Source organism: Phodopus roborovskii, unplaced genomic scaffold (genome assembly GCF_943737965.1).
Source record: "Phodopus roborovskii unplaced genomic scaffold, PHOROB, whole genome shotgun sequence".
Lineage (NCBI taxonomy): Eukaryota > Metazoa > Chordata > Mammalia > Rodentia > Cricetidae > Phodopus > Phodopus roborovskii.
Window position 1 is genome coordinate 544,621 of NW_026126543.1, and position 25,249 is coordinate 569,869.

Genomic DNA, 25,249 nt, shown 5'->3' on the forward strand with positions numbered 1-25,249 from the left:
ATGGACTAGATGTGAACTGTTTGTTACTGTTCCATTGCTATCCCAGCTGATGAGCTCTCTGCCATGATAGTCATGGAACTCTACTACACTCTGGAACTGTGAACCCCCAAATAAATGCTTCTTTTTATAAATTGCCTTGGCCAATGGCCTCTCTTCTCAGCAGTGAGAAAGAAACTAAGACAGGAGCGTTACAAAGTGAAATGATGCTTAGTTCCTGAGGAAAAAGTGACAGGGTCTGCTTCATTAGGATTTAGAAACAGCCACATTGCACTAAAGAAAGAGAAGAGACCTGGGGTTGATCTGACCCTGATTCCATTTCTTCTCCCAAACAAGCCAGGCATAGAGCAGTTGCATCTGGAGGAAGGAGTAAAGTAGAAACTAGGAGGGTGCTGCTTTGTTTGACAGGAAAGAAGTGTATTTCATTTAGAGGGAAGCAGGAGAAGGACACAAGAAATATGAGTAGGAATGTTGGGAACTTGAGAGATGCTGTGATCCCAGGTAGTCACATGGAGGGGCCACCGGGAATCTTGTGTAAAGTACCCAAGAATGTCAGTCTTAGAGATGCCGTTCATTTGACATCATTTGTGTTATTGACAAATAAACTTCATTTCTATCTATGTTTCTAGAAAACTCTATGGTTCACTAAATACCCTGTAAAGTAAGTTGCATTTTCTTTTTTTCATTTTGAAGTTGGAATGGCCAACTTCTGTATTTTGACTTCTTTGATGAAGAAAAGAAATAACATATGGAGTTAAACTAGAAGGCAGGAGTGAGCAAGAGAATGGAAGTTTTTTGTTTTTGTTTTTGTAACCCCGAAGAGAGTGTCATGTTTGTTGGTCATTGGTCATTGACCTGAGAGGCTAGAGCCCTCCCCAGTAACCTTCACAGGCAAGGGTACCATAGCTTACTCCTGGACTGGCTTTGGCTAGTGATTGACTGATATGGGAAATAACCTCACTTCTATTAATAAGTAGTATTTATTAAATTCTGCTATTTGTGAGCAATTTTGCTGGATGCAGAGAGAGAGAGAGAGAGAGAGAGAGAGAGAGAGAGAGAGAGAGAGAGAGAGAGGATACATAGAATGCAAGCACATGAACAGAACCCCTTCTCTGTGGAGACGGTCATTAGCAGGGACATTTGTAGCCAGGGCACTAATATTCTGACTGCCTCTCCTTGCTTTATTCCAGTGGCACTAGCATTACTATCACTTCTTCCCTCCTTCATGCCCCCAAACAACCATTTTGGAGATAAATTATCTGATAATCATTCCAAAGAGCTGTGAAGATTAAATGTCAAAATTTCTGTGAAAAACTTGGTGTGAATCACAAAGTTTTATCCAAATGAAAGGGCATAAAGCATTTGAGTTCTTTTATTGCATTCTCTGATGGAGATGAACAGTAGTGTCTGAAATTGCTGTCTACCTTAGGCCCAGTTATCACTCTGAGATCTGCTCAATTTTGCAAGGGAATAAGCTTGTCACAAGTGAATTTTTATTTTAAAGCAGAGTGGTATGTGCTTCATCATTTTCTAGATTCCATTTCTTTGTGATATACTCAGGATCCTTCTCATCGGTATACTTGATGTTTTCTGTATTTTACCTTAAGCGAGTACTTTGAAATTCACGGAGCCTTCCATATTTAACATCCTTTAATTTTGATGGGTTTAGGAAATGGGTTTAGGTATCTTAGCACCCTGGGAATTTTTAAGGACTGCTTTTGAATGGAAATGGCTCTGTGGTAAATGGGAATTAGGAAGGAAGAGAGGAAGGGAATCGGCCTCAGAGAGCATCCAGAGCAGCCTTCTCAGATGTCCTCTACATCATCCCACACAAGGAAAGTGCCATGAGGTCAGCAAATACACATTACACCCCTTCTATGTGGTAGAGATTGTGTGCACTTGTACACAGTGTGTTCAGACAGATGTGATTCCCTAAGCTCTAGTTTGCCATCATCATAATCATTATCTTCATCTTCAGCCAACAACCACGTATTTGCCTGATACCGCATTAAGGGCTTTACTCTCATTGTCAATTAAGACGGTCACCATGACAGCAAAAGGATTCCTACTATTATCTCAGATTCATAGAGAAGGAGACTGGGGAGCAGTGAGGTCAAAAAAGTTTCTAGTCAAGGAAAAGAAATGTTTGAAGGTGGCCACAAGTCTTGATGCTATAAGGTGTCTCACCCTTCAACTAGGGTCTCCCTGTAGTAAGTGCTGTATGGAGAGGATGGAGCCAGAGATGGGAGGGGTAAGTGAAGAACACTTGGGATACTTTGGCCTTCATAGGATAATCTTTTTCTAAGTAATAAGCTTTGGTCTTAAGGGAGAAGATAGTAAGTATACAATATTCTTCAAATTAGAAAACATGACCAAGTACTAAAACTGAAGACTGTAATACTGTAATAATACATATACACAATGAATACTTAGTGGCATAATTAAGTATATCTGCTGTGAGCTTTGTGAATATGTTTGCATGAATGCCTGAACCTTGGTTAGTATTCATTGGACCCAGTTCCTGGTTTTGTCTGCTGAATGAAACATTGTATTTTGGAGCACACCATGCATTGGCACTGAATGAAGACTATAATCATGGTGCATTTATTCTAGGATACAGAGTTTTTGGATATTGATACCCTTTGACCCTTACTACTTCTTTTAACATAAATGTAGAGGTTCACATTTTTTAAAAGTCATTTTGGATATACCTTTTTATTCTCTTCCTTCTATAGAACCTCATGGGTTACTCAGACTTGGGGTTGACAAGATGGTTTGACAGGTAAAGGCACTTGCTGCCAAACCTGTTGACCTGAGCTCAAACTCTGGGACCTACATGGTAGGAGAGAACTGACTTCTGAAAATTGTCTTCTGACCTTCACATGTGTCCCCTACCCTTCCCCAAAATAAGTGTAATAACACTGGGCATGGATGAGCTGCCCCATCCCATTTCACAGGTCCAGAATTTCTTTGTTTCCTTTGTCACCCTTGTGACAAATTGAAGATGGGCACTTAGAAAATTAAGCAAGTCCCCATTCTTCTTGGAATCTTTCTTCTATAATTACCAGGGTGGATGGTTATTTCTGATTGGCATTTTCTGAGCTTAGGCGTTAGTTTGTCACTGATGAGGTGTATTTGGTGACCCAGGTATAGGCTAATGGCTCAGGGCTGGAGGGCAGACCTTGATGACATTAGTGGAGTCCTAGTTTTCCTTTTGTCTGAATTATCCTTATCCTTAGAGTGTCCAGCCAGGTGAATCTACAAATCCATCCATTTCTTTCAGCTTTGGCTGGTTTAAATTGTGTTTCTGTTACTTAGATGATTTCTAATTGTATGGATACTTCACTGATTACAGTTAAATAACTCAAGCTTCACTTTATACTTATGATACGTTTACATTAGGCGAATATGTGGCACTTTTTTTTCTCTCTTGTTAAAATGGTTTATTTGGAACCTGGAGCTTTGCAATGCAGTTGGACCAGCTGAATCTGTGCTTTCTCCCTGTGTGAGTGGTGGGGAGGAAAGAGTGGGTGAGAGGCTAGCACACAGCCTGTGGCTCAGACTATCACACTCAACACGAAGGGACATGTGATGTCAAAAGGACCCCTGTTGCCATTTGAAGCCACCTGGGTTTCCAGGCTCTGGAGTGTCATTCCTTTTTTCACTTTCTTTCTTTATTGCATTCATTTGAAAATGCTTTATGGGAAAGGCATCTGTCTAAGGTGTGAGGAAATTCATTCTCTTAATTGCTTACTGATGCAATGTTTAAGGGTGCATCAGAAGGCTGAAAGACAGCTCAAAAAATCATGGAAGTAAAGACGTATTTTCACCATGGACACCTAGTTTCCCATCTGCCTTTCCTATTTCCCCCAGTGGACTTAGGAAGCAGTCGTTTGCTTCCTGGGTTTCTTCCAGTCTAACTACTGGTTTTGTTAGAGTAAAAATTGGACTTTACAAATTACCCCTGTGCATTACATAATTGAAAATTAAATATAATTGTGAAAATTAAGTGTTAAGCCTGTAACTTGCCTTGGCTAAACACATAGAATATAATAAAACTAAGAATCTAAAATGGATGTAAATATATATATATATATATATGCTTGATCATCAAAGAAGTCAGCCAAAAATATGCCCAATTCCCTTTCCAAATCAAGTAGGTCAGTATCGGGGGGCATTTAGAAGTCTTTGCAAAATAGAGTTGACATACTATAATTATTTAATGGCACAAATTCACATTAGCATAACTGCTGCATAAATAATGTTCATTATAGTGATTAGAAATGTTAATTTCTTAGAGCAATCAAAATTTCCTTTCATCTCCAATAGCAGTACTTTTTAAGCTGCAGGTTTATGACCCATGGAATCAATTTAGTAGGGAACAATCAGCATTTGGGAAAGTAGATTAAAGGAGAAAATATTAAATTTCATTGCATATTGTCCATGTAAATATCATCCCAGATGCCTTAATTTCAATTTTTCAAAGTGCAGTATATATAACTCCTTGATTATGACATACACCATATTTCATTTGTAAAATACCATGCTAAAAATAGTTAGAGGACAGGTATTCTGTAGTATAACAAATGCATTCTAGTGCTGACTTGAAAATGATCCATAATTTCCAGTTTCACAAATTGTTAAAGACAAGTATTTTAATTGAAAGTTATGGTCACTATGTTTTCATATTCCTTTGCCATTTACTATGAAATTTTTTCATGACAGTTATTGTCCGTGGAATGGGGAATATCTTGGTTGTGCATATGAGAGCTCAGGTTTGGACTGAACCGTTCTCTAGCCGGATCTTATATCCGGGTCCACTCTGACTGGCTCCATATCTCAGGTCCCTTACTTATAAGTGAGCCTTGTGCTTGTGCAGAATCAGTGAACGAATGCATTAAGAGCTCTTTACAGTGTTGGGCACATAGTGCCCAATGTTCAACTAACACTGCTTATTGATATTATTGCTTTCCTAATTATCCTTACATGAGAATAGAAAATATCAGACTTTCTAGACTCAAGTTTTACCTTTGCCTCTGGTAAAGGCAGCACAAAGCCCAGAGTCTTGTGGCTCAGCCTATGCATAGCCACCCAGACCCTTAATTCTCCTCCCCAGCACATATATTTGTAGTTGAGATTAAACATCTTACAGTAATGTTCAACCTGCGATAACCCCACACACTATGAGGGATCAGGACTCTTCTGAAATGTGATCAGGAGTCTGATGAATGCATATAGATACTCAGAAAGTGGGTAGGGAAGCCTGATAATCACATTTGTCTAAGGGTCTCATGTGGTATAGTGAGAAGCCCAGTATGTTGGGCCTCAGTCCAGGCATAATAACTAATTTTCATTGTTTAGCATGTTACTTGTATTGCAGCTTTTCTTTCTCCATTGGCAAAGGGTAGTAAGTCCCTGAATCATATAGTTGTTGCCATGATTAATGTTTACTGTAGTTGTAAAGAGCTTGGCACAGCCACTGCCACATATCAAGTCCTCAAGAAAACAGTGATAGTGAAAGAAGAGTAATAGACTAGAAACAGAGCATGAAGTAACTGTCCTTTTAACTATGAATTATAGAACACGGATTCTATCACTGGATCACCGAGTAATCCATTCACTTCTTTATCCAACAAAACCTGAATGCTGTATGAATTGGGGATTAACCATGCTGAGAAGTTGGATGAATAAGATAGCTTTTCTGCTCTTGTTGAGTTTATAATCTATGAGGTCATGGGTAGGCAATGACCTGGAAGGTGATTAGTGCTGCTGCAGGTACATTATGGGGCTAAGTAAGAACATAAATGTTTGCAACTGACAATCATATTCAGAAACATTTATGGTTTGCCTTATATGTCCAACCTGAAGTTTAGAAATGAACATGCCTCTTTCTTGTGTGTATCTTTATTTACTAAAAGTTTTTCCAAGTGTAATTTGCTTACTAAGGTATACTAAAGAGGAGATTTGATCTATGTAATCCGGAAATAAGTGGTTTTTAACTTGGATATGGCTCCAAGGATGAGGCCAGGTAGTGAGACATCTTTGAAGAGCTGGGTCTAGATAGTAGGACAAATATTCACCTTATAAATTAAAATTTAATAACCTTAGTATTCCCATGTTTACCCTAGTGTTCCCTAATTAAACAGAGAATCAGCATTCTGTCTAATGCTCAGTTATAACAAGGAGTACAGGCTAAGTTTTATTTCTTTCTGCTTTTCTCTTAATGATATTTGATTTTTAGTTTTAATATATACATACACACATTTAATTTTAATATGCATATCTACAACCACATCCATGTAGATGGCTTTGAAAATAAAGTAATAATAATTATTAAATAACTTTAGATATCTTCATATTTTACATGTTACATTAACATTTTCATGTACATTTTTATGATTCAATGAACATAGTTATATTATGTTCAAAACTTACAAAATTGAGCCACATGCAATATGTCTGCATTAAAAGGCTTCAATAGTGGTAACAGTGTCTTACACAATGGGTCAATGGGCTGTCAGTAATTAGATGTGACACAAAATCATTTGGGGTTAAGTCCATTAATAGGAGACATAAGAATATCCATTTAAATTACTTTTTGTATTCTATGGATAGAAGAACTCTTACCTTTGAGTAATGCTGTCAGGATAGCTAAATCAATGTCCTGGTGGCCTTCTGATCCCATTCGAAATACTGTGATCTGCAATTTGAGGCAAGGAGATGGTTAACAACACATTTGTCCTCCAGAGAGAAATCAAATAAATGAAACCACTTCTGAGCAGTGCTATTTTACTGCCTCTGAAGTAGGTTACCAACCAGAGGGCAAGCATACATAATAAGGATCAGAGCAGTGAGCTCTGCCATTTGTTAGGAGGGAGAGGGGTCAATAGTCTCCAAGTGGGGACAATCTTACACAACTGTATTGTTAGTGGTTATCAAGCAAAACTTTCAAGATGCAAACATGTAAATTGTAATCAGACCCTGAGTGAGGAACTGTGCTTAAAGAGCTGGCCGCTATGCTCTGTAGAAAATGGCCCACTGCATAGACACATATGTCCACTATAACCATCTCTACACTCATTCCTTAGCAACAGGCATCTGCGTTGGTTGGTTTTTGTCAACGTGACACAGCCTAGACATATCTGAGAAAAATGATTCTTCACTGAGAAAATGCCTCCATAAGATTGTCCTATAGACAAGTTTGTAGGGTGTTTTCTTGATTAATGATTGATGTAGAAGGGCCCAACCCACTGTGCACAAGACACTCCTGAGATATGCAATAAAGTAGGCTTCTGGAGCTTGAGAGATCGGGCAGTGTTTAAAAGCTCTGACTGTTTTTTCAGATGATGCAGCTTCAGTTCTGAGTACCTACATGGCAGTTCACAATTGTTTGTAACTCCAGTTACCTTTGCAGGCACCAAGCATGTATGTGGTACACAGAAATACATGTATGCAAAATACCCATATATACAACAGAAAATAGTAATAATAATAATAAAAAAGAAAGTAGTCTGAGAAAGCTAGGAGGAACAAGTCAGAATTCTCCTGAAGTCTTCAGTTCCTCCCTTGAGTTCCTGCCCTTACTTCCCTCAATGATGGAGCATGATCCTGGGGTTGTAACCTGAAATAAACCCCTTCCTCAACAAGTTGCTTTTGGTCTTGGCATTTTATCATAACAGTAAAACCCTCAACTAAGACATCATTCAAGGGGTTTTGACATTAGGGATGCATCACTGTTCTGCCCTCTCAGTGACTTTGAATATCCTTTAGAATAATCTAGCAGTATATCCAGATGGTAAGAAATGTACAGAAGGCAGTAAAATAACTTCTTTTCCATGTAAAATAGGAGAGACACACAGTCTCTGGGGAAGAATAAGAGGAAGAAAACAGAAGAAACATCAGTGAGGAACTAATTCTTCCCTGAGACATGACTGTTGACAAGGGAGAGAGCTAGGAGACTCATTCTAGAGGAGATGTTTTTGCTAACAATTGTTATTGCTACCATGAACTAGCAATTGGGAATAATCTCTACTTTTATGGTACTGAAGAATTCCCCCCATAACCTTAAACCTGGCTGACATTGAAAGAAAGCCCCAAGAAATGTCATTTATATGCATTCACTATGCTCTCCAAAGGCTCTCAAAGGGCAAAGACAAGTAGCTTACCATGAACTAGCGATTGGGAATAATCTCTGCTTTTATGGTACTGAAGAATTCCCCCCATAACCTTAAACCTGGCTGACATTGAAAGAAAGTCCCAAGAAATGTCATTCATATGCATTCACTATGCTCTCCAAAGGCTCTCAAAGGGCAAAGACAAGTAGCTTCAGCATGTGGCATGGGCAGCATTTTAAAGGTAGAATTCAACTGGAAGAGGAACAAAGGGCAGAAGGACACATACCCTAGAAAAGAGTAAGACCCATTAGGGAGTAACTAGGAAAGGGTACCTCATCCACATTCCAGCTGGTTGTTGGAGACAACAGTGATTCATGGCTAAATATTGGTTTCTAGCAGGGAGGAGCTAAAGAATGGTTTTGGAGCAAAAATTTGCATGAAAAACTTAGTGAAGGATTTTTGTAACAGAACAAGGCTTAGTTTACTTTAAGGAATCTTCTTGCTATCTTCATAAACAATTAGTGAAGATTATAATGGGGAAGTAAAAACATTGCTGAAGGATAGGGAAGATAGGTAAATGATGCATGGCCTTAGCTAACTGATCAGACAGTACAATTTGAAAATATGCCAGTATCCAGTAAGTGAATTTACAGTTAGTTGTAATTTCAGTAAAAACCCCAAAAGTGTTTTTGTGGCTTTGATAGACTGATTCTAGGACCACATAGAATTATTTACCAAATCAAAGATTTTAAAAGCAGTATGATGTTGTTACTAGAAACAATGAGTAAAATATGAAATATGAATATAACCCAGAGATATTCCTACACATATGTGAACATTTGAGGCCAGACAAAAGGGTCATTGGAAGTCAGTGGGGAGGAAGATGCTTGTTTTCTCCATTCTCATCTCCTTTCTTTCTCTCATCTCTTTTCTTTAATAAAAGAACCATGGTATGTTGCTGGCCTCAGAGTTGCAATCTATGGCCCCAGCTCCCCTGGTACCTAGGACTGTGGGTATAAATCACCACCCTGAGCAAAAAGTGATATGGAGACATTATACATTTCCATTTAAAAAAATATGAATTTCTTTTTTACTTCACAAATCACACATAAAATTCCAGATGGATTCAATATGTGAAAATGTATAAAAATTTATGTAAAATACAGAATATCATACTAAGTACATATTTTTTTGGAATGTAATTCTTAGATTTATTCCCAAATATAATGTAAGAACAGATAATATACATTAATATATTATTTTTGTGTTATATGTGCCTTTAAAATAGTTTTTAAAACTATATGACACATTTTAAAATTCTATTTTTGAGATTGTATTTTAATTACAACATTTTTCTCTCCAACCCCTCCACCCTTCCTTGTTCGCCATCAAATTCTTGTCTCATTTTCACTAATTGTTAATGCGTTTATGTACATGTATCTATACATATATTCTTAAATATTATCTCCTAGTAATATCAGAAGGTAATCCATAAAATCTCACCAACACGAGTGCCCAAACATGTTCTAAAAATAGTTATTTTGGAGCTACTGATTCTAGCTATTATATACTTGGATTGGGTAATCCACTTTAATTTTTGTGCCTAGAGTCTACTAAAATATATGTCCTTCTTATGGAACATGGCACTTCAGTTAGACTTGTTTTTATCTGAATGAGCTACATAATAACCTTCTTTCAGGTGTCCTACCCATGGTTTTATAGGTTGTCTGTCTTAAATCCTTATGTTGAAACCTAGAGCTTCTAGGATGTAGGGTAATTAAGGGGGTGTTAAGTCTTGATTAAAGATTGCTATCAATTATTATCATTATAAGAGAGCCTATATAGAACTGCCGAATTCTTTTTACTATGTTGGTAGAGTACAGTTGACCGTGGATTTGGCACTAGGAATGTGTGACTGTCACAAAGTCTCACATTTTGTTTTGTCACTTTAGCATTCAGCTTCTCTGTGTGACTTTGGGAATATCGTGCAGATTCTGGGATAGAAGAATTGTTCCAAAGAATGCTTAAGAAATCATGGAGACACTTAATTTCCATGAAGAGAAGCTATGTTAGTCACCAAAAGGGTTATCTGAATCTCCATGGTGAGTTACTGTTGCACTCTCTGTACACAGCAACCTGTGGGATAATAATAATAATGCTTGCCTCTTTCCATTTATATAGGAAAGAAACTGTGTAGGATTTTTCAGCAAATAATTCTAAGTTTTACCACTGTGAAGGAGAGGATAGATGGAACCATAAATTGTTAAATTACCAGTTGCCTCAGGCCCAATCTGCTTGCCTAATCAGAGACTAAGTAGTGTGGGCCACACAAAAGTTAGGAGAACTCTGAAACTGAGCAACACCTGTGAAGGACAGAAGAAGACTATTACCACCTGCCTCTTTGTACTGGCTTGTATGTGAAGGTCAGAATCTGGGATGACTATGAGTCAGAGGATGTGAACAGAACAGCCTTCTGTTTGGTTTGAGTTTGAGATGTTTTTCCATTGGCTCATGTGTTGAAGGCTTGGTTCTCTGGCACGATTCTGTGGTGTGTTAGGAACATTAGTTGATGGGCTTAGTTGGAAGAAGTAGGTCACTGGGGAGGGAGTGTATCTTGGGTGCTGTCTTGTTCTGGGGTCCCTCCTTTACTTCCTGGTTGCCGTGAGGTGACTAGTGTCTTCCACCATACTTGCTTGTTGTGGCTCATGGCTCATAGCAGTGGAGTCAGCTGACCATGAGCTGAAACAATGAGATAAAGTAAATCTCTCCTTTAATTTTGCCCCCAAAGGTATTTATCACAGAGACAAAAGACTAACATACCTTCATAGGCATTTGAAATAAAAGAAGAAGAAAAATGGCCAAACAAAACTCATCTATGTGGCATGTTTGAGCTATGGTTACAGCTGCGTCTCTGGTGGGTGCTTCCAGGAGGAGATGTGTGCTGACAGATTTTCATAGTGGTCTCGTCTGCATAGCCATCTGGATATTGTACCTAGAAGTTATTGATAACCTCATAGATTTCAGGTAGGAGATGAGAAGGGGCTGTACCATGTTTTGAACTCAAGATGGGATGCTGGAACAGAAGATAATTTGCCTAAGAAAGAACCCGAGGGCAGATGTGTTCATTTGACTAATTGTTTAAGTGACCTCTTTTCTGCAGGGCTGGGTGGACTGAGAGACATTATCTACCATTCATCAAGCATTTAACTGATGGCAAGATGAAGGAATTCAGAGTAGCATTTGAGCTCATTATTCAAAAGAATGAAAAAAAAAAAAACCCACGCAGTATCAAATGGGGTTCTTTGAACATCTGACCTGCTCATCTTTCCAGTGTCTAAACCTCACTGCATAATTAGAGATCACATTTCAGATGGAAATCCTCCTGATGCAGTAAACTGCCATGTTAAATTAACCCTGAAATACAAGATTATCAGGTTTTCATAGCAAGAGATGTGGATCGGGTGTATGTGTGTGAGGGGAATGATGAGTGGGGATGTTTCTTTTTCAGTCTTTTTTTTTTTTTTTTATTTTTCTGTGATAGTCCTAGCTGTTCTGGAACTCGCTTTGTAGATCAGGCTGGCCTCAAACTCACAGGGATCCATCTGATTCTGCTTCCCAAGTGATGGGATTAATAGTATTCACTACCACCACCTGAGTGGTATAGGGGAGAAGCTTGTTATAAAGCAGCCTGAGATGGCACTGGTATACAAGGGATTTGTAGGTTTTTCTTTTTTAAAATTGAAGTGTGGGTATGGTTGCCTCCTTGCCCATGTGCCACCCTAGAATGCTGTTGTTGAAGAACACAAGGATCTGGGATCTTCAGGAGATGCCACAGGAGCACCAAGGGGAGCTGGGGACTCCAAAGAAGACATGTTTTATATTATAATTTCCTTGACTGATCAGAGATGTTATTTTGTTATTACTATTCTAAAACTGTTAAAATTTGAAGTAAAAACATTGTGGAAATTAATTGTGAAGAACTGTTCTACCACTTTGAGTGTTGATGGCTTTATACACCAGTCAATACTTTGCTTTCCCACTTGGCAGTTTATTCTGAAGGGCAGTGCTCTCAGCTGCAGAGGTGGGCATCATGATTTGCTACTGGCCTACTGTTTCATTATATGCTTGCACTCTAGTGAATGTAGCCCCCATTCCAAGGCAGATTGCCTTCGTCTGTCATTGTAAACATTGTTCCACTGAATATCCTCATGCTCTGATTTTGTCTATAGTGCCTTCACTCTTTCCTTTGATATTTTGATTCAGTGTGTAATTGTTTTTGTAATGATTTGGAAACTCTAGTTTCCCTTTTCTCTTTTTTTCTTCCTTCCTTCCTTCTTCCCTCCCTCCCTCCTTCCCTTCCTTCCTTTTTTTCTCTTTTGGTTTTTGAGACAGGATTTCTCTGTATTGCTTTGGAGCCTGTCCTGGAACTAGCTCTGTAGACCAGACTTGTTTTTGTTTTTGAGATATGGTTTCTCTGTGTAGCCTTGGCTATCCTGGAATTCTGCAGACTGGGCTATTGACCAGGGTGGCCTTGAACACATAGAGATCTATTTGCCTCTGCCTCCTGAGTGCTGGGATTAAAGGCATGTGCCACCATGCTCAGCCTAGTCTCTTGTTTTTAATTCAGAAATAACTGAAAAAAGTCGTGTTCCTTCCTATAGTATCCTCTTCTTTCTACCTACATGCTAAGCATAAAACAACAAAAAAAGTATATATATTTTGGTTAATTTTGTCATTGGAGGGGCAGAAAAGGAGATACCTACGTGTCTCATTTTATGAAATACCATAAGTATAGTGTAATAGAAAATGTAAACTAAATAGAATGTTAACCTATCATATTATAGATAATTTTTCAAAGGCTGATTTTTAAAAAAACTTACTATAACATTGACATTTTCAATGTAAACACTAACTCTAACTTGTCTGACATGACTGGTTACATTTTCAAAGCATTATGGGATACCAGATACAAAAGAATAAATGTAGAAACTATTTCATTAAAAAAAAAGTTTTCCCCCAATTCAGCTTTCTTATGGACAAACTACATGAGCTTAGATAAAATTATGGCTTTCATACGGAAGGGAATTGGAGTTTAAAAATTTACACTCTTCCCTTATGTTCTACCCCTTCAACCCGGCAGCCAACCAGCTTCATTGCTTGTCTTCATTTTCATTTCGTGTCCTCTTAAAAGTCAGAAATTTGGTCTCTGTACTTGTCACTTCTAATTTGTGCATGGTATTGATTCATCAGGCTACTTTACTGATCCTCTCTGCCCAGTCTGCTGAGTGCAGAGGATGCAGTAGCGAAGCAAACAGATAAGACCCATGCTTTCCCAGAGTTGGCACCCTGACAAGGGGAAATGAGAGAGTAGGTGCAGTATGTAATTCCACGCTGTGTAATGCTCTGTACAGCACTGCCCCTGCTTGCTCTCTGTTCCTGCCCTCACGGCCTTGGGTCAGCCCATAGCATCTTCAGTTTTGCGCTGATTCTGGTCTTGTTTCTCATCTCCTGCTTCTTCCCCGCGAGGCTAGTCATGCAATCTTCTGTATTAACTTCTTTTAAAAAATATTTTTAAAATGTATTATGTATACAGTGTTCTGCCTGCATGTATACCTGCATGGCAGAAGAGGACACCAGGAGCCTGCGTGTGGTTGCTGGGAATTGAACAAGCAACAGGTGCTCTTATCCTCTGAGCCATCTCTCTAGCTCCCTGTACTAACCTTTATAGTGACTTCCATCACTACACAAGACAGAGATTCTTAGCAGGGTAGTCAAGGATTGCTGATGTTGTATTCCCAGCTTGTTCTTTAATGTCTCTTGCCAATTGCATACTTGTTTTCATGCCTCTTGTTGCCATCTCCACCGCCACAGCCACAACCCGTGCTCACACACCAGACATCCCACTGTGTGGGGCAACCTACTCCTTTTTCTGGAGACCCTGATGTTTTTGGTTTCTCGGCTTTTGTCCACTCAGAGGATTCTTAGCAAAACCCCTTTCCTTTCCTTGGTGAACTATCTGTAGTTCCACTGGACACAAACCACTTTAAGAAACTCTTTTACATACCTAGGGGAAAACTTTCTTTGTGCTCCTATTATTCTGGAAGGCACTCTGGGACTCTGCTTTTCACCTTCTAGTACTCCTATGTGCACTCTTACCTTTGCATAAAGGAGCGATAAACTTCCGGGAAGAAGTCCCAGCCCCTGCTCAGTAAACATCTGTTGAGTGGATAAACTATCACCAAATGGTTGTTTAAAAGACTGATTTAAAGAAAATAAAAAATTTAAAAGGAAGTAGGATATGCCTCACAATTGCTAAGAGTCAATTTTAGCACAAGAGTCTACTGGATACCATGATACTGTTGCCAGATTAAACAGGTCTTATGTGAAGGAGGGTAGGATGTGTTACTTAAAAGCATTGTTTACTGAGACTTGGTTTAAATAAAGGGACTTGAGAACTTACAGCAGCATAAGATACCCCAAAATAGGTTTTGCAAAGGTATCCAAATCCTTGGTTCCATGTATATTAAACTACACTCAATACAGGAAAAAGACTCAAAGTAAAAATGTACTACAGGGAAATACAGCAGAAACATAAACTGACTTAGTGGGCAGCTTAATTCATTTTTTTTCCTTGGAAATAAACGAGGCTTTTCTCACTGTGAAAATAGCAAAATAGAGGGTATGCCACTGAATTAATCATAGACTTTCCATTTTTCAAATCCAGCAAGTCTCAGGCCAAACAGGAAGAAGGTATGGAAGAATATACTGGGAAAATTAAACCAACTCACTTTCAGAATACCCATTTATCAGCTTAATTTGTGACATATTTCTGTCATAGTGGGCATAAAATCTGTGAAAACAGACACAGATACTGAGTAGAGCTTTTTGAAAATGAAAATAACCGTGATATTGCACTGAAAACCAGGCATAAGCTGCAAGGACATTTTGGTTCCATCGATCAGAAATAGAAAGGAACATTCCACACTCATATCCTGCTGCTAGCTGTTTGAGAGATGACATCTGAGTTTGACAAATGGCTTGTAATGTGTCTGAGAAGTTTACAGCAAAACTATAACTACAAATAGATGATCAGCAAAGGAAATTCTTGCAATTTCAAAAACTCCATCTACAGTATTGTTAACCAAATAGACTCAAGGACACTAAAACACCACATTTCAGTTTCTACAGAAAAAAAATTTCTACCTGGAAATGGTGGCTCATGCCAGAAAACCAGTGTCAGGAGGCTGAGGTGGGAAGCTTGCTTGAGTTCCATGTCAACCGAGCTACAGAATAAAACATTCTCTCAAAAAATAAATAACAGATACCCTACCTCCCTGCATAGGACATAACATATTTCTGACATGTTCTCTGTTTGAATTATGACTAAATTCTTTAGAGGCTTCAGAAGAAGGGAAGATGTAGACCCAGGAATTCAATCACCGAAATGCAGTGTTTTTATTTTATTTAATATTTTATTTTTAGTTCTTTTTTTTTTTTTGACAGCCAGGGATCATAGGAAGGGCCTTGTACATGCTAGACAAGCATTCTATCACTGTGCTACAATCCCAGTCCTGGTGCCTTTTAAATTTCACCTGCTTATCATAACATTTCCCCAATGAATCACTAGTATTTAAAGTAAATTAACAATTGAATAATTAATAAAAATGCAAAAATATATTCTTATTAAAATATGGGATGATAAAAGGATGTTGTCAGGGAAAACAGGACTCTCAGTTGGCAATCAAGGCTTTTAAGCACACAATGGCTTTAGGTTTCTTTCTGGCCTTACCAGAGATGACTTGGTACAGGGGGAGAATGATGAAGCAGAATACTGGGAACCTGAAACTTCGTATTTATTCCCCAGCCTTTGGAAAGATGAAGTTTTTGATGAAATTGTTAAAATTGTCACTTGGTCAAAGTGACTGACTCTAGTAAGGGACATGCATATTAATATGCAAGAAGGAAGGATATAAGAGGAAATTCAAATATAATTTCAGATGAGAAAACAAAGCAGCATTGGAGACAGAAATGCAAATTTAAAATTAGAGTGTTAATATCAGATTCAATTACTTGTACCAAGTTCCAAATGAACTATAGTCATCCCCTGGTATTCATGGAGACTGACCCCAGTACCTCTCATAGCCACCACACTCAGAGGATAAGCAGGTCCCCTTGATTCAACAGAACTGTGACGTCTAGATTATGTATAACCTTCCAAACAGGTTATGCCAACTCTGTGTGAATATCTATTGCAAGATAAATGCTTGCAAATAATGATTCAGTTGTATTGTTCAGTGAACTATGACAAGAACAGATGCAGCTCTTTTCAAATACTTTGGTCTGCATCTGGTTGAACCTGTGGCTGTGGGACCTGTGGACACAGATGGGATACTGGGCTAATTCTCCATGGAATATTTCTGAACAAGCCTCATATTTTGCACTGAGCTACTTGAATAAAAAGTGCTGCAGAGACAGAAATTGGGTGACATTAATATAACTTCAGCATATTCTATAAAGCTTTTGTGTATATAAATTTACATATTATATGTTTTTTTCCTTGAAAAAGGATGTGTTGTTATACTGTGGGCTTGTTGGTTTATTTTCATCCCTTTGACCTTTGTGACATAATTTGACTTAGGTTGTTTTTAGAGGAAGATTGTCTTATAGAATGAGTCATGTCTACATCATTGTTCAGTTCTGTGTTACCCCGAAGGACCCTATAGACAGCAACTAGGCAGTTAGTTAATGAAGGGAGCTGGAGAAAGATGGGTATGCATTGTACTCTAATCTTAGATTCCCTTTTTACCTTTTTAATCCTGCCATAATTTTAAAACACTAGAGGATTTCCCACCAACAAATGTAGTTAAGAGGCCAGAGGTATAGTTTTTTTTCTTATAAAGATAATATGCTTGCACACATGTGTGTGTCCATTTTCTTCCCTCCCCTCCCCTCCCCTTCCCCTCCCCTTCCCTTCCCTCCTTTTCATCACTTCTTGCCCTCCCACTCCTTCCCTTCCATTCTCTCTCCTTCCCTCCCTCCCTCCCTCCCTCCCTCCCTCCCTCTCTCTTTCTTTCTTTGTGTTTCTTTCTTTCCCCTTCTCTCTCCACAGAAAAGAAACAGGAACATATTTTGAAATATTATTTTGTATGCCATGTTTTCTTTTCTTTTTTTTTTTTGATACACTCATTGGTTTATTGGGATTGCAGATGACTTCAGTTTTACAAACTTCTAGTCCTGAATGTAGAGAGACAAAAGCAATAAATTGAGCTGTGAAATCTAGCTAAAGAAAACCTTGCCGCCTCTAAGCACATACATAAGTGTCTTTTCAAGTACACATTTTTCTTGCTTATTTCTGAAAGTTCCTAGTAGCATCTGTCCCATGGTGTAAATAAGTGCATATAATTTTCATAGTGGTCTATTTCATTTGGATGTCAAAGATTTGGAGAAGCCTATGGAGCCTTTTCCATGGTAAATTCACTTTCATTTATAGTTTCTTAAATTCTCAGGGTTTATCCTTTCATCTCATTACAACATCCCATTTAATACGAAGCCACCTTCAGAACTTACTAAAAAAGGAAGATGTTACATCTTCCAGAAGATGTTTTATCCGTGTTATACTCACCCTTTGCTTCTCCCTGACCTCTCCTTCCCATTTACCTTCCTAGTATAGAAAACACTGAAGTCCAGCACAAAAAAGCAATGCCTCTTAGACTGAAGAAGTACAGAACCATGCTTTCCCTGTGATATCCTCATGTGGATAAAGAGACATCTCCCAAAAGGACTACTGCAAAAATATTTTTTAGAAGTACTATACTTAAATTATTTAGGTCTAGGAAGATGGTTCAGTGGGTGAAGTTTTTTGCAAACAAGCCTGATAGCCAACAGGAGTAAATAAAATAATGTAAAAAACAATGTAAAGAGAATTACTTTCAATGGTACCTGGCCCCTCTTCCCTGTTACTTAGGCAGATGGAAACAGCCAATCAATACTCTGTATGTAAAGGACCTTCAATTTTTAAAATTAATTGTGATTTTGACATTGATGTCTCCTGACATCTGCCATGTTTTCAATTAACATTATATTTATGAATTGTTGAGAACTTTTCAAGAATATCATTTAAGTATTTTCAAAATATTTTATCTGATAGATGTAATGCAGTTCTTTTAATCAATGCCCTATGGTGAATCAGTTACATTGCTTCTAAATAAATGCTGTGAATGAAGATAGGATGTAAGTTTGGAGTGCAGCTCATGTTCTGTATTTAGCATATAGTCCTTAGTATAAGTTCTTGGACATGTGCAGCTTTTGTCATAGCTAGAGAGGAGTCTTAGCATCAAAGGGAGTTGAAGTCAAAGGAAGCTTGTCTTGTCTTTGAACCTGATTTGCTGTGTTAACACTCCAAACCTAACAAATGCCCATGAAGAGCCGCTTGTTACAAAATGATACTGGAGAACAGACCCCTGCCTCTGTTGGTAAAGCAAACTGGATCAGATCTTGTCTTCACTACTACCAGCCACCAGGAGGAGCTTCAGTTCTTGTTTCTCTCCCAGTTTGACATGCCTGATTTTTCCCTTCAGCTCTCTGAAGACACCTTAGAGTCTCTAGGCCATTCCAGCTTTATATAACTGTGTATGTGAAAGTGAAGTCATTCAGTGAACATACTGCATGGGGACTGCTTTTTTTTTTCCAGCACGTAAGCCATATCACAGTTAGAAAATTTAAAATATGTGTCAGTAATTCACCCGAGGCTTCCTAAACTCGTAATTGGCATATTGAAAGAGAGTGCTCCCACCCTAAAATGACATGTAGGAAGGACATAGCTTCTCTTCTGTTTCTGTGATGAGGGCAAAATGTAGGGTGGGGTGCAACTCTTCAAGTAGCTCTCACCTTCTATAGGGTGGGGACTAGATGGCCGTCTGTCATCTACTGTCTTTCTCTTTCAGTTCTTTACCTGATGGTTGATATTTGCATATTCACTTATCATATAAATGTGTACTATGCTAATGGGACAGATGCCATAGGACCTGCAGTCACATTTTCAGGAGCTTCTTTGTAAAGCTCTTGACAGAGAACAAAAAACAAAGAATAAAGAACAGAGAAATAATTGTTATTTATACCTTGTCAGCCTATCAGATAGATGAGAATTAATTGAGCCCAAGGTTGTATTTTTCATTTCATGGAAGAGCATTGCTGGTTTCAGGTGTAGTTCTTTCATATATGTTTAAGAATAAGTATAAATATCTCCCAGGAGTAATAACCAGGACAACAGCTGTGCTTCTAGTCTAACACCATATGCACTTTTTATTGAGCTATAACATTTTTCTTCTGCTTTTTTTGGTAGTCTTTTTTTCCTACCCCTTTCATCACCACAGGACAGTACTACATCGTTACCCCCTTGTTTTTCTATCATATATATACCATGACATCACACATTTCTTTAGTAAAAACACTTCTTTAAAACACTGTCACTAGGTGAGAGATATCACAAAGGCACCATGAAGTGCTCCAGACAGAGGAGGTTCTCATTTCCCTCTTCAAGGTAGTCCAGATGCCTGGTAACAGCACTACTGTCAGTTTCAAATTTGGGTATACCAGATGTCCTTAGTTTGCCTCTCTGGGAATCTGCCCACTTATTACTGGGTCAACCCCACTTTTCTGACTTGAGCAGTACAAATCCAAGACTGAGCAGGTGAGAAATCTTTGAAACTAAGGAGAATAAGGATATAAATTAAGGGGAGCTAGGGTGGAAGGGAGAACTTCGGTTGGAATGTAAAATAAAATAAAAGATAAAAAATGGAAAAAAGTAAAAAAGAATTTAAATTAATATAAATTTCTTTGTATATTTCATTTCTTCTTCCATTTCCAATGATAAGGAACATCAGAGACAGATGTCTTGAAGTTATGGCATGACAGGCTCTCTGATTTCGATTAGATGGGCTTTTAATACCATATCCAGTGGAGCACTGGGGAGATCTGCTTAAATTCCATTCCCTTCAGAGCCTACAAGATTGTGGTCAATTGAAATAATTGGGAAGAAGAAATTTTTTTTCACCCGGGTCTTCAGCTTTAGCTTAGGTTTTTCTCTCTATGGTTTGTAGGATGAGGTTAGTTTAGTTTGTGAAATGACCAGGACTAAAGGAACCCTGGTGTATATGCTCTTATGTCTCAAAATAATTTTGACTGGTGGTCACTGCGACTCTCTTTTGCCCTAGAGGCTATACATCTGTGTTCTCAGAAAGGCAAGAAATATGCACCAGGACATCCTAGTCCAACCTCCTACCTGATACACTAATTTCCCAACAAAATTGGAAGATTAAATCTTGATTTTTTTTAATTGGTAGTACCAATTGAAAAATCACATTTGCTGTCTTATGTAGTCTGTTCAATGGTTTAGGGGAAAAATTAAGTTGAAGCATCTCCCCCTCTTATGGTGCTGTGTAATGAATGGTTCCATAATCTTGTTCTCTGCCACAAAAGTCATATTGTTGATGGTAACCCATGTTGGCATATGACAATCTTGCTTCCACTCAGAAAAGACTATCACTCTTCAGCTCATACTACCTCATCTGTGCCCAGGGACAAGGACTCATGAATGTGAACACTGGCATGTACACAGTCTGTCTCTTGACTAGTCTCTACTCCTTCCCAATAGCTACGCACATTCTGTGTTCTGTCTTGAAGATGACAGACCATGAACAGAGCATGGACTTTGAACAAGGTGGGACCAAGGAGGGGATGATGCTAGCTAATAGATGCATAACTTATGTCATCCATGGTACCTCTCTGAGCTTCAGTACCTTCCTATGTGTGGGTGAAATGGGGGACAACTCTTCATGTCAGCATTACTGCACAGTTGATGTGGAATCCGTTTCTACCATCAGGTATGGGTGTGGGTCATGGCAATTCCCCTCCCTCTACTCTCTTTGTAGGTTTCCCATCTCTGTCTTCTCCTGCTGGCCTGATCCATCCAAAAACTCTGCCTAGCTTTCTGCTCTTTGAGACAGAACTCAAGCATTATTTCTTTCATGCCCACAGTCTTGGCAACTGTGACAATTTCCTTATCCCAGTACATAGACTCTGACAGCATTGCATCAGTACTTACAATGGTTGCTCATTGTGCATTTGCAGTGTCTCAAACACTGCATGCATGTCACCATCATGACTTCAGTCAGTCTCACAAATAGCCATGACTAGTTACTGTCATTGGCCCCATTTCACAGCTTGAAAACATGTGGCAGGTTATGCAGTATGGTAAGGCTGAAATATACTGGAGACCATACTCTTAGGACCTTGCTACAATAAATTTCAGATTGAATGTTTGTATTGTTTGTGATTAACATGCAAATCTACAAGCAAAAGTGAGTCCAGAGTTACTGAGGTTTGAGTCCTAAAGTGAAACACCAAGTTTGGCACGACTTTACTAGTGTGACTGGGGACATTGGGAGGGAACTCTACCTAGGCTCTGGGTGAGAAATATTGCAAAGACACACCTACACTGTGACCAGATCTTAAGCATAAGATCCTGGTCAGCCCCACCTAAACCCAATTGGGTCAGCTTACCTATGGCTACATATGTGCTATCTGAAGAGTAGAGGTCATATGAAATAGTATTCCTATTATGAGAGATAGTGGAGTGTGTATTTGCCCCAAGATAATCCTGTTTTGTTTGCTTGAGTTAATATTTTTGAAAGCAGTTGTAAATGGAGCTATAAGATATCATCACATGATATTATTGTCTTAAACAAAGACAAATAACAGAGCAAATAAATGAGAAAATCACAAAGGCCAGTTACTGGAATCAAATCCAGCCAGACCCTCCCCTGTCTTGAATCGGTCCTGTGTGCCTGGCTTCAGTCCCATGGGCAGAGACTGTCCCTTGTTTATTTACACAATGCTGAGCCTGGAGACACTGTCGTTTTTCTATTCCCTTTTTGTAGTTTTTTATTTCAACTTGGCTTCCTCCACAGCTTTTTTTTTTTTTTTTTTTTTTTTTTTTTTTTCTAGAGCCATTGGGGAAGAATGAAAAGCAAGCGGGGGTTGGCGGGCCCTTTCTTCACATGACTGAATGGAAATACAAAAGGAAACAAAATGTAGCCCCAATTGGCTTTGCCCTTAAACCAGCTTGGCAAATTAAAAAGGAAGCTGGTGGGAGAATGAAGCCTTCATACAAAACTGCATTTTCTGACCTGACAAAGGAAGAGTGTGACATTCGTTCAGTGGTGAAAGGGACGATTAGTCTAGGGTCACATTATCCTGACCTACAGTGAACCTTGTTTTGAAAAGTTTTCTATTCTTTCAAGCTCAGATGGAATAGATTCAAAGAAAGAACAATTCAGTGTGGCAGCTTTATTGTTTCTCTGGAAGCCAGAGTGATTTCTCTCCTCTCCTAGTGCCAGTATGAACCCAGAGCCCTGAGAATTCCTGCTCCTGGATTTCTTTCTTTCTTTTTTTTTTTTTTTAAATGTCACATGTAAAAAAATTAACCAGACCTCCCTGATAGCTTGTTAGGAAGTCTTAAGATGAATATTTGCCAGTGTAACTATCATCAGTAGTGAATATTGTCCATGCTTTTGATACCTCCTTTATACTGAGTCCAGGATTTGACCAATGCTCACCATTGCCAGGTGCAAGCTACTATCCTCTCTCCTAGGTTATTGCAGCATCCCCATTGAGCAGTACCCTTGCTTCCTCCCTGCCTTTTCAAGACCATTGTCTGCATAACAGCAGAGCACTGAAGTCAGCAGTCTCTGGGGTCAACTCTGTTATGCTTCTCATTGGCTACACTTGCCCCTGAGTAAGTTCACTTCCATCTGGAAACCTCCATTTCCTCATCTGGAAAAATGGGAGTCATTGCCATTCCCAACATACTCATTTTCTATGGAAGGTCAAAAGAGATAACTGCATGTTAAGTTCTTGGCACAGGCCTACTATGTGTGAGCATTATTAGTGAGTTATAAAAGGGGGTGGATTTTGACCAGATTAAAAGGTCTATAGGGACATCTATACGGAAACTACATAGATCCCATGTATAGAAACAACATTCTATTGTGTGTATTAGTGGTAGATAGAACAGTTGTCTAGCATGAGTGATATCCAGTACAGAAAAAACCAAACCAAACCAAACCAAACCAAACCAAACCAAACCAAACCAAACCAAACCAAACCAAACCAAATAAAGCTTAAGTCTACAACTTCAATTCTCATTGGTTCAAAAACTTTCAGACCTTACAGAAAGACAAGGGGTGGAATACATAAAGCGCAACAGGGAAATGACATAGTTCTTTCTGTCCCTTCCTTAGTTAAAGCCCTGGTGAATAATGAGTAGCTATGGATGTCCCCATGTACACTGAAAGTTTTTAAAATATAATGACATACATTTACTTGGAAAAATAATGATTTTTTATTTATTTTTAATTTTTTTAAGGATAGCTCTTTCAAGTATATCACGTTCTTTGAGCATATTCAGCACCACACACCCTCTCCTTTCTCCTTTTCCTCTATCCCATTCCCAATAGCTCAGGTGCATTGTTTGCTAACATGGCCTCTTCTGTTGAGAAACTTAAAAATGTGTGGAGAGGAATGAAGACTTGAATACTGTAATTCATTACTTAACAGCACCACTAGGCATCTCCATCACTGTTGCAAGCATCTTAGAATGTATGAACAAAGCTGGGTCACCTGATATCTGGACACCGTCTCTTATGCTAGCATACATTTTTTTTTTGTAGTGGCGATTGAGTTAAGGGCTTCACACATACTGAGAATCATTCTACCACTAAGCTGTGTCTTTAGCCCTTTTTATGACTTTTGACTATTGAACAGGGTTACTCAAGCCTGAACTCACTCTGTAGTCTAGGCCAGCATTGGACAAACTTAGCCTTAGCCTTGACAGTAGCTTGAGCTATAGGCCTGCAGTGAACTCAAGAGGAGGGGGGGACTCCAATCAGTGCAACACCTCATGTTATTTTACAGTTAATTTTTTATGGGACTGAATATTCCCAAACAATGATAAGGGTGTATATACATGTTCTCCTCCCTCCTTGAACACGAAGGAATGGATGGTCGATTAGGGGGAAGGACAGAGAGGGGGAGCAAGGAAAGATATCTTAATTGAGGGAGTCATTATGGGGCTATCGAGAAACCTGGCACTAGGGAAATTCTCAGGAATCCACAAGGAAGACCCCAGCTAAGACCCTAATCATCAATGGACAGGGTCCCTAAACTGGCCTTCCCCTGTAATCAGACTATATGGGTTATCATCATAGAATCTTCATCCAGTAACGATGGGAGCATATGCAAAGGTCTACAGCTAAGCACTGGGCTGAGCTCTCAGAGTCCAGTTGAAGAGTGTGAGGAGTGATAACATGAGCAAAGGTATTAAAGACCAGTTTGGGGAAAACCACAGAAACAGCTGACCTGAGCTAGTGGGAGCTCACTGCCTCTAGACTAACACAGGGGCAACCTGCACAGGGCCAAACTAGGCCCTCTGAATGTGGATGGCAGTAGTGTGGCTTGGGCAGTCTGCAGGGTCACTGGCAGTGGGACAAGGATTTATTCCTAGTGCTCAGACTGGCTTTTTGGAGCCCATTCTCTTTGGAGGATTACCTTGCTCAGTCTAGATATAGGGGGGAGGGCCTTGGTCCTGACTCAAAGTAAGGTGCCAGAGTTCCTTGACTTGCCATGGGAAGCCTTACCTTCCCGGAGGAGTGGTTGGAGGATTGGGATGGGGGAAGGGGGAGCAGGGAGGAGAGGAGGGGAGGGAGTGGGAACTGGGTTTGGTATGTAAAATGAGAAAAGATTGTTTTTAAAATAAAAAAAATGATACTGGTCTATAGAGTGAGTTCCAGGACAGCCAGGGCTACATAGAGAAACTCTTTCCTGACAAAACCGAAAACCCAAACCAACAAAGTAACAACAACAACAACAACAACAACAACATATTCCATTCCAGTTGGCTCTCTCTGCTGTTTCTCTGCTAGTGTGTAAATATATGAGTTCTCAACTACTGCTTCAGTGCCGTGAATGTTGAATGTCTGACTGCTGCCACACTCTCAACCATGGTCATGGATTTAGCCCTCTGAAGCTGTAAACACCCAATAAACCATTTCCTCTATAAGTTGCCATGGTCACGGTGTTTT

The 25,249-nt window shown here is 39.0% G+C and overlaps 1 protein-coding gene across 15 annotated transcripts in view; it reads right to left on the minus strand.

Annotated features, from left to right (window-relative positions):
• Trpm3 (transient receptor potential cation channel subfamily M member 3) overlaps window positions 1–25,249 on the minus strand; it is a 484,509-nt gene that overhangs the window by 106,566 nt on the left and 352,694 nt on the right. For all 15 annotated transcript variants that reach the window (XM_051200144.1, XM_051200151.1, XM_051200140.1 and 12 more), the window contains one exon: window positions 6,625–6,697. In XM_051200144.1, coding sequence (XP_051056101.1) covers window positions 6,625–6,697 — 73 coding nt within the window. The remainder of the gene's footprint in view (window positions 1–6,624; window positions 6,698–25,249) is intronic.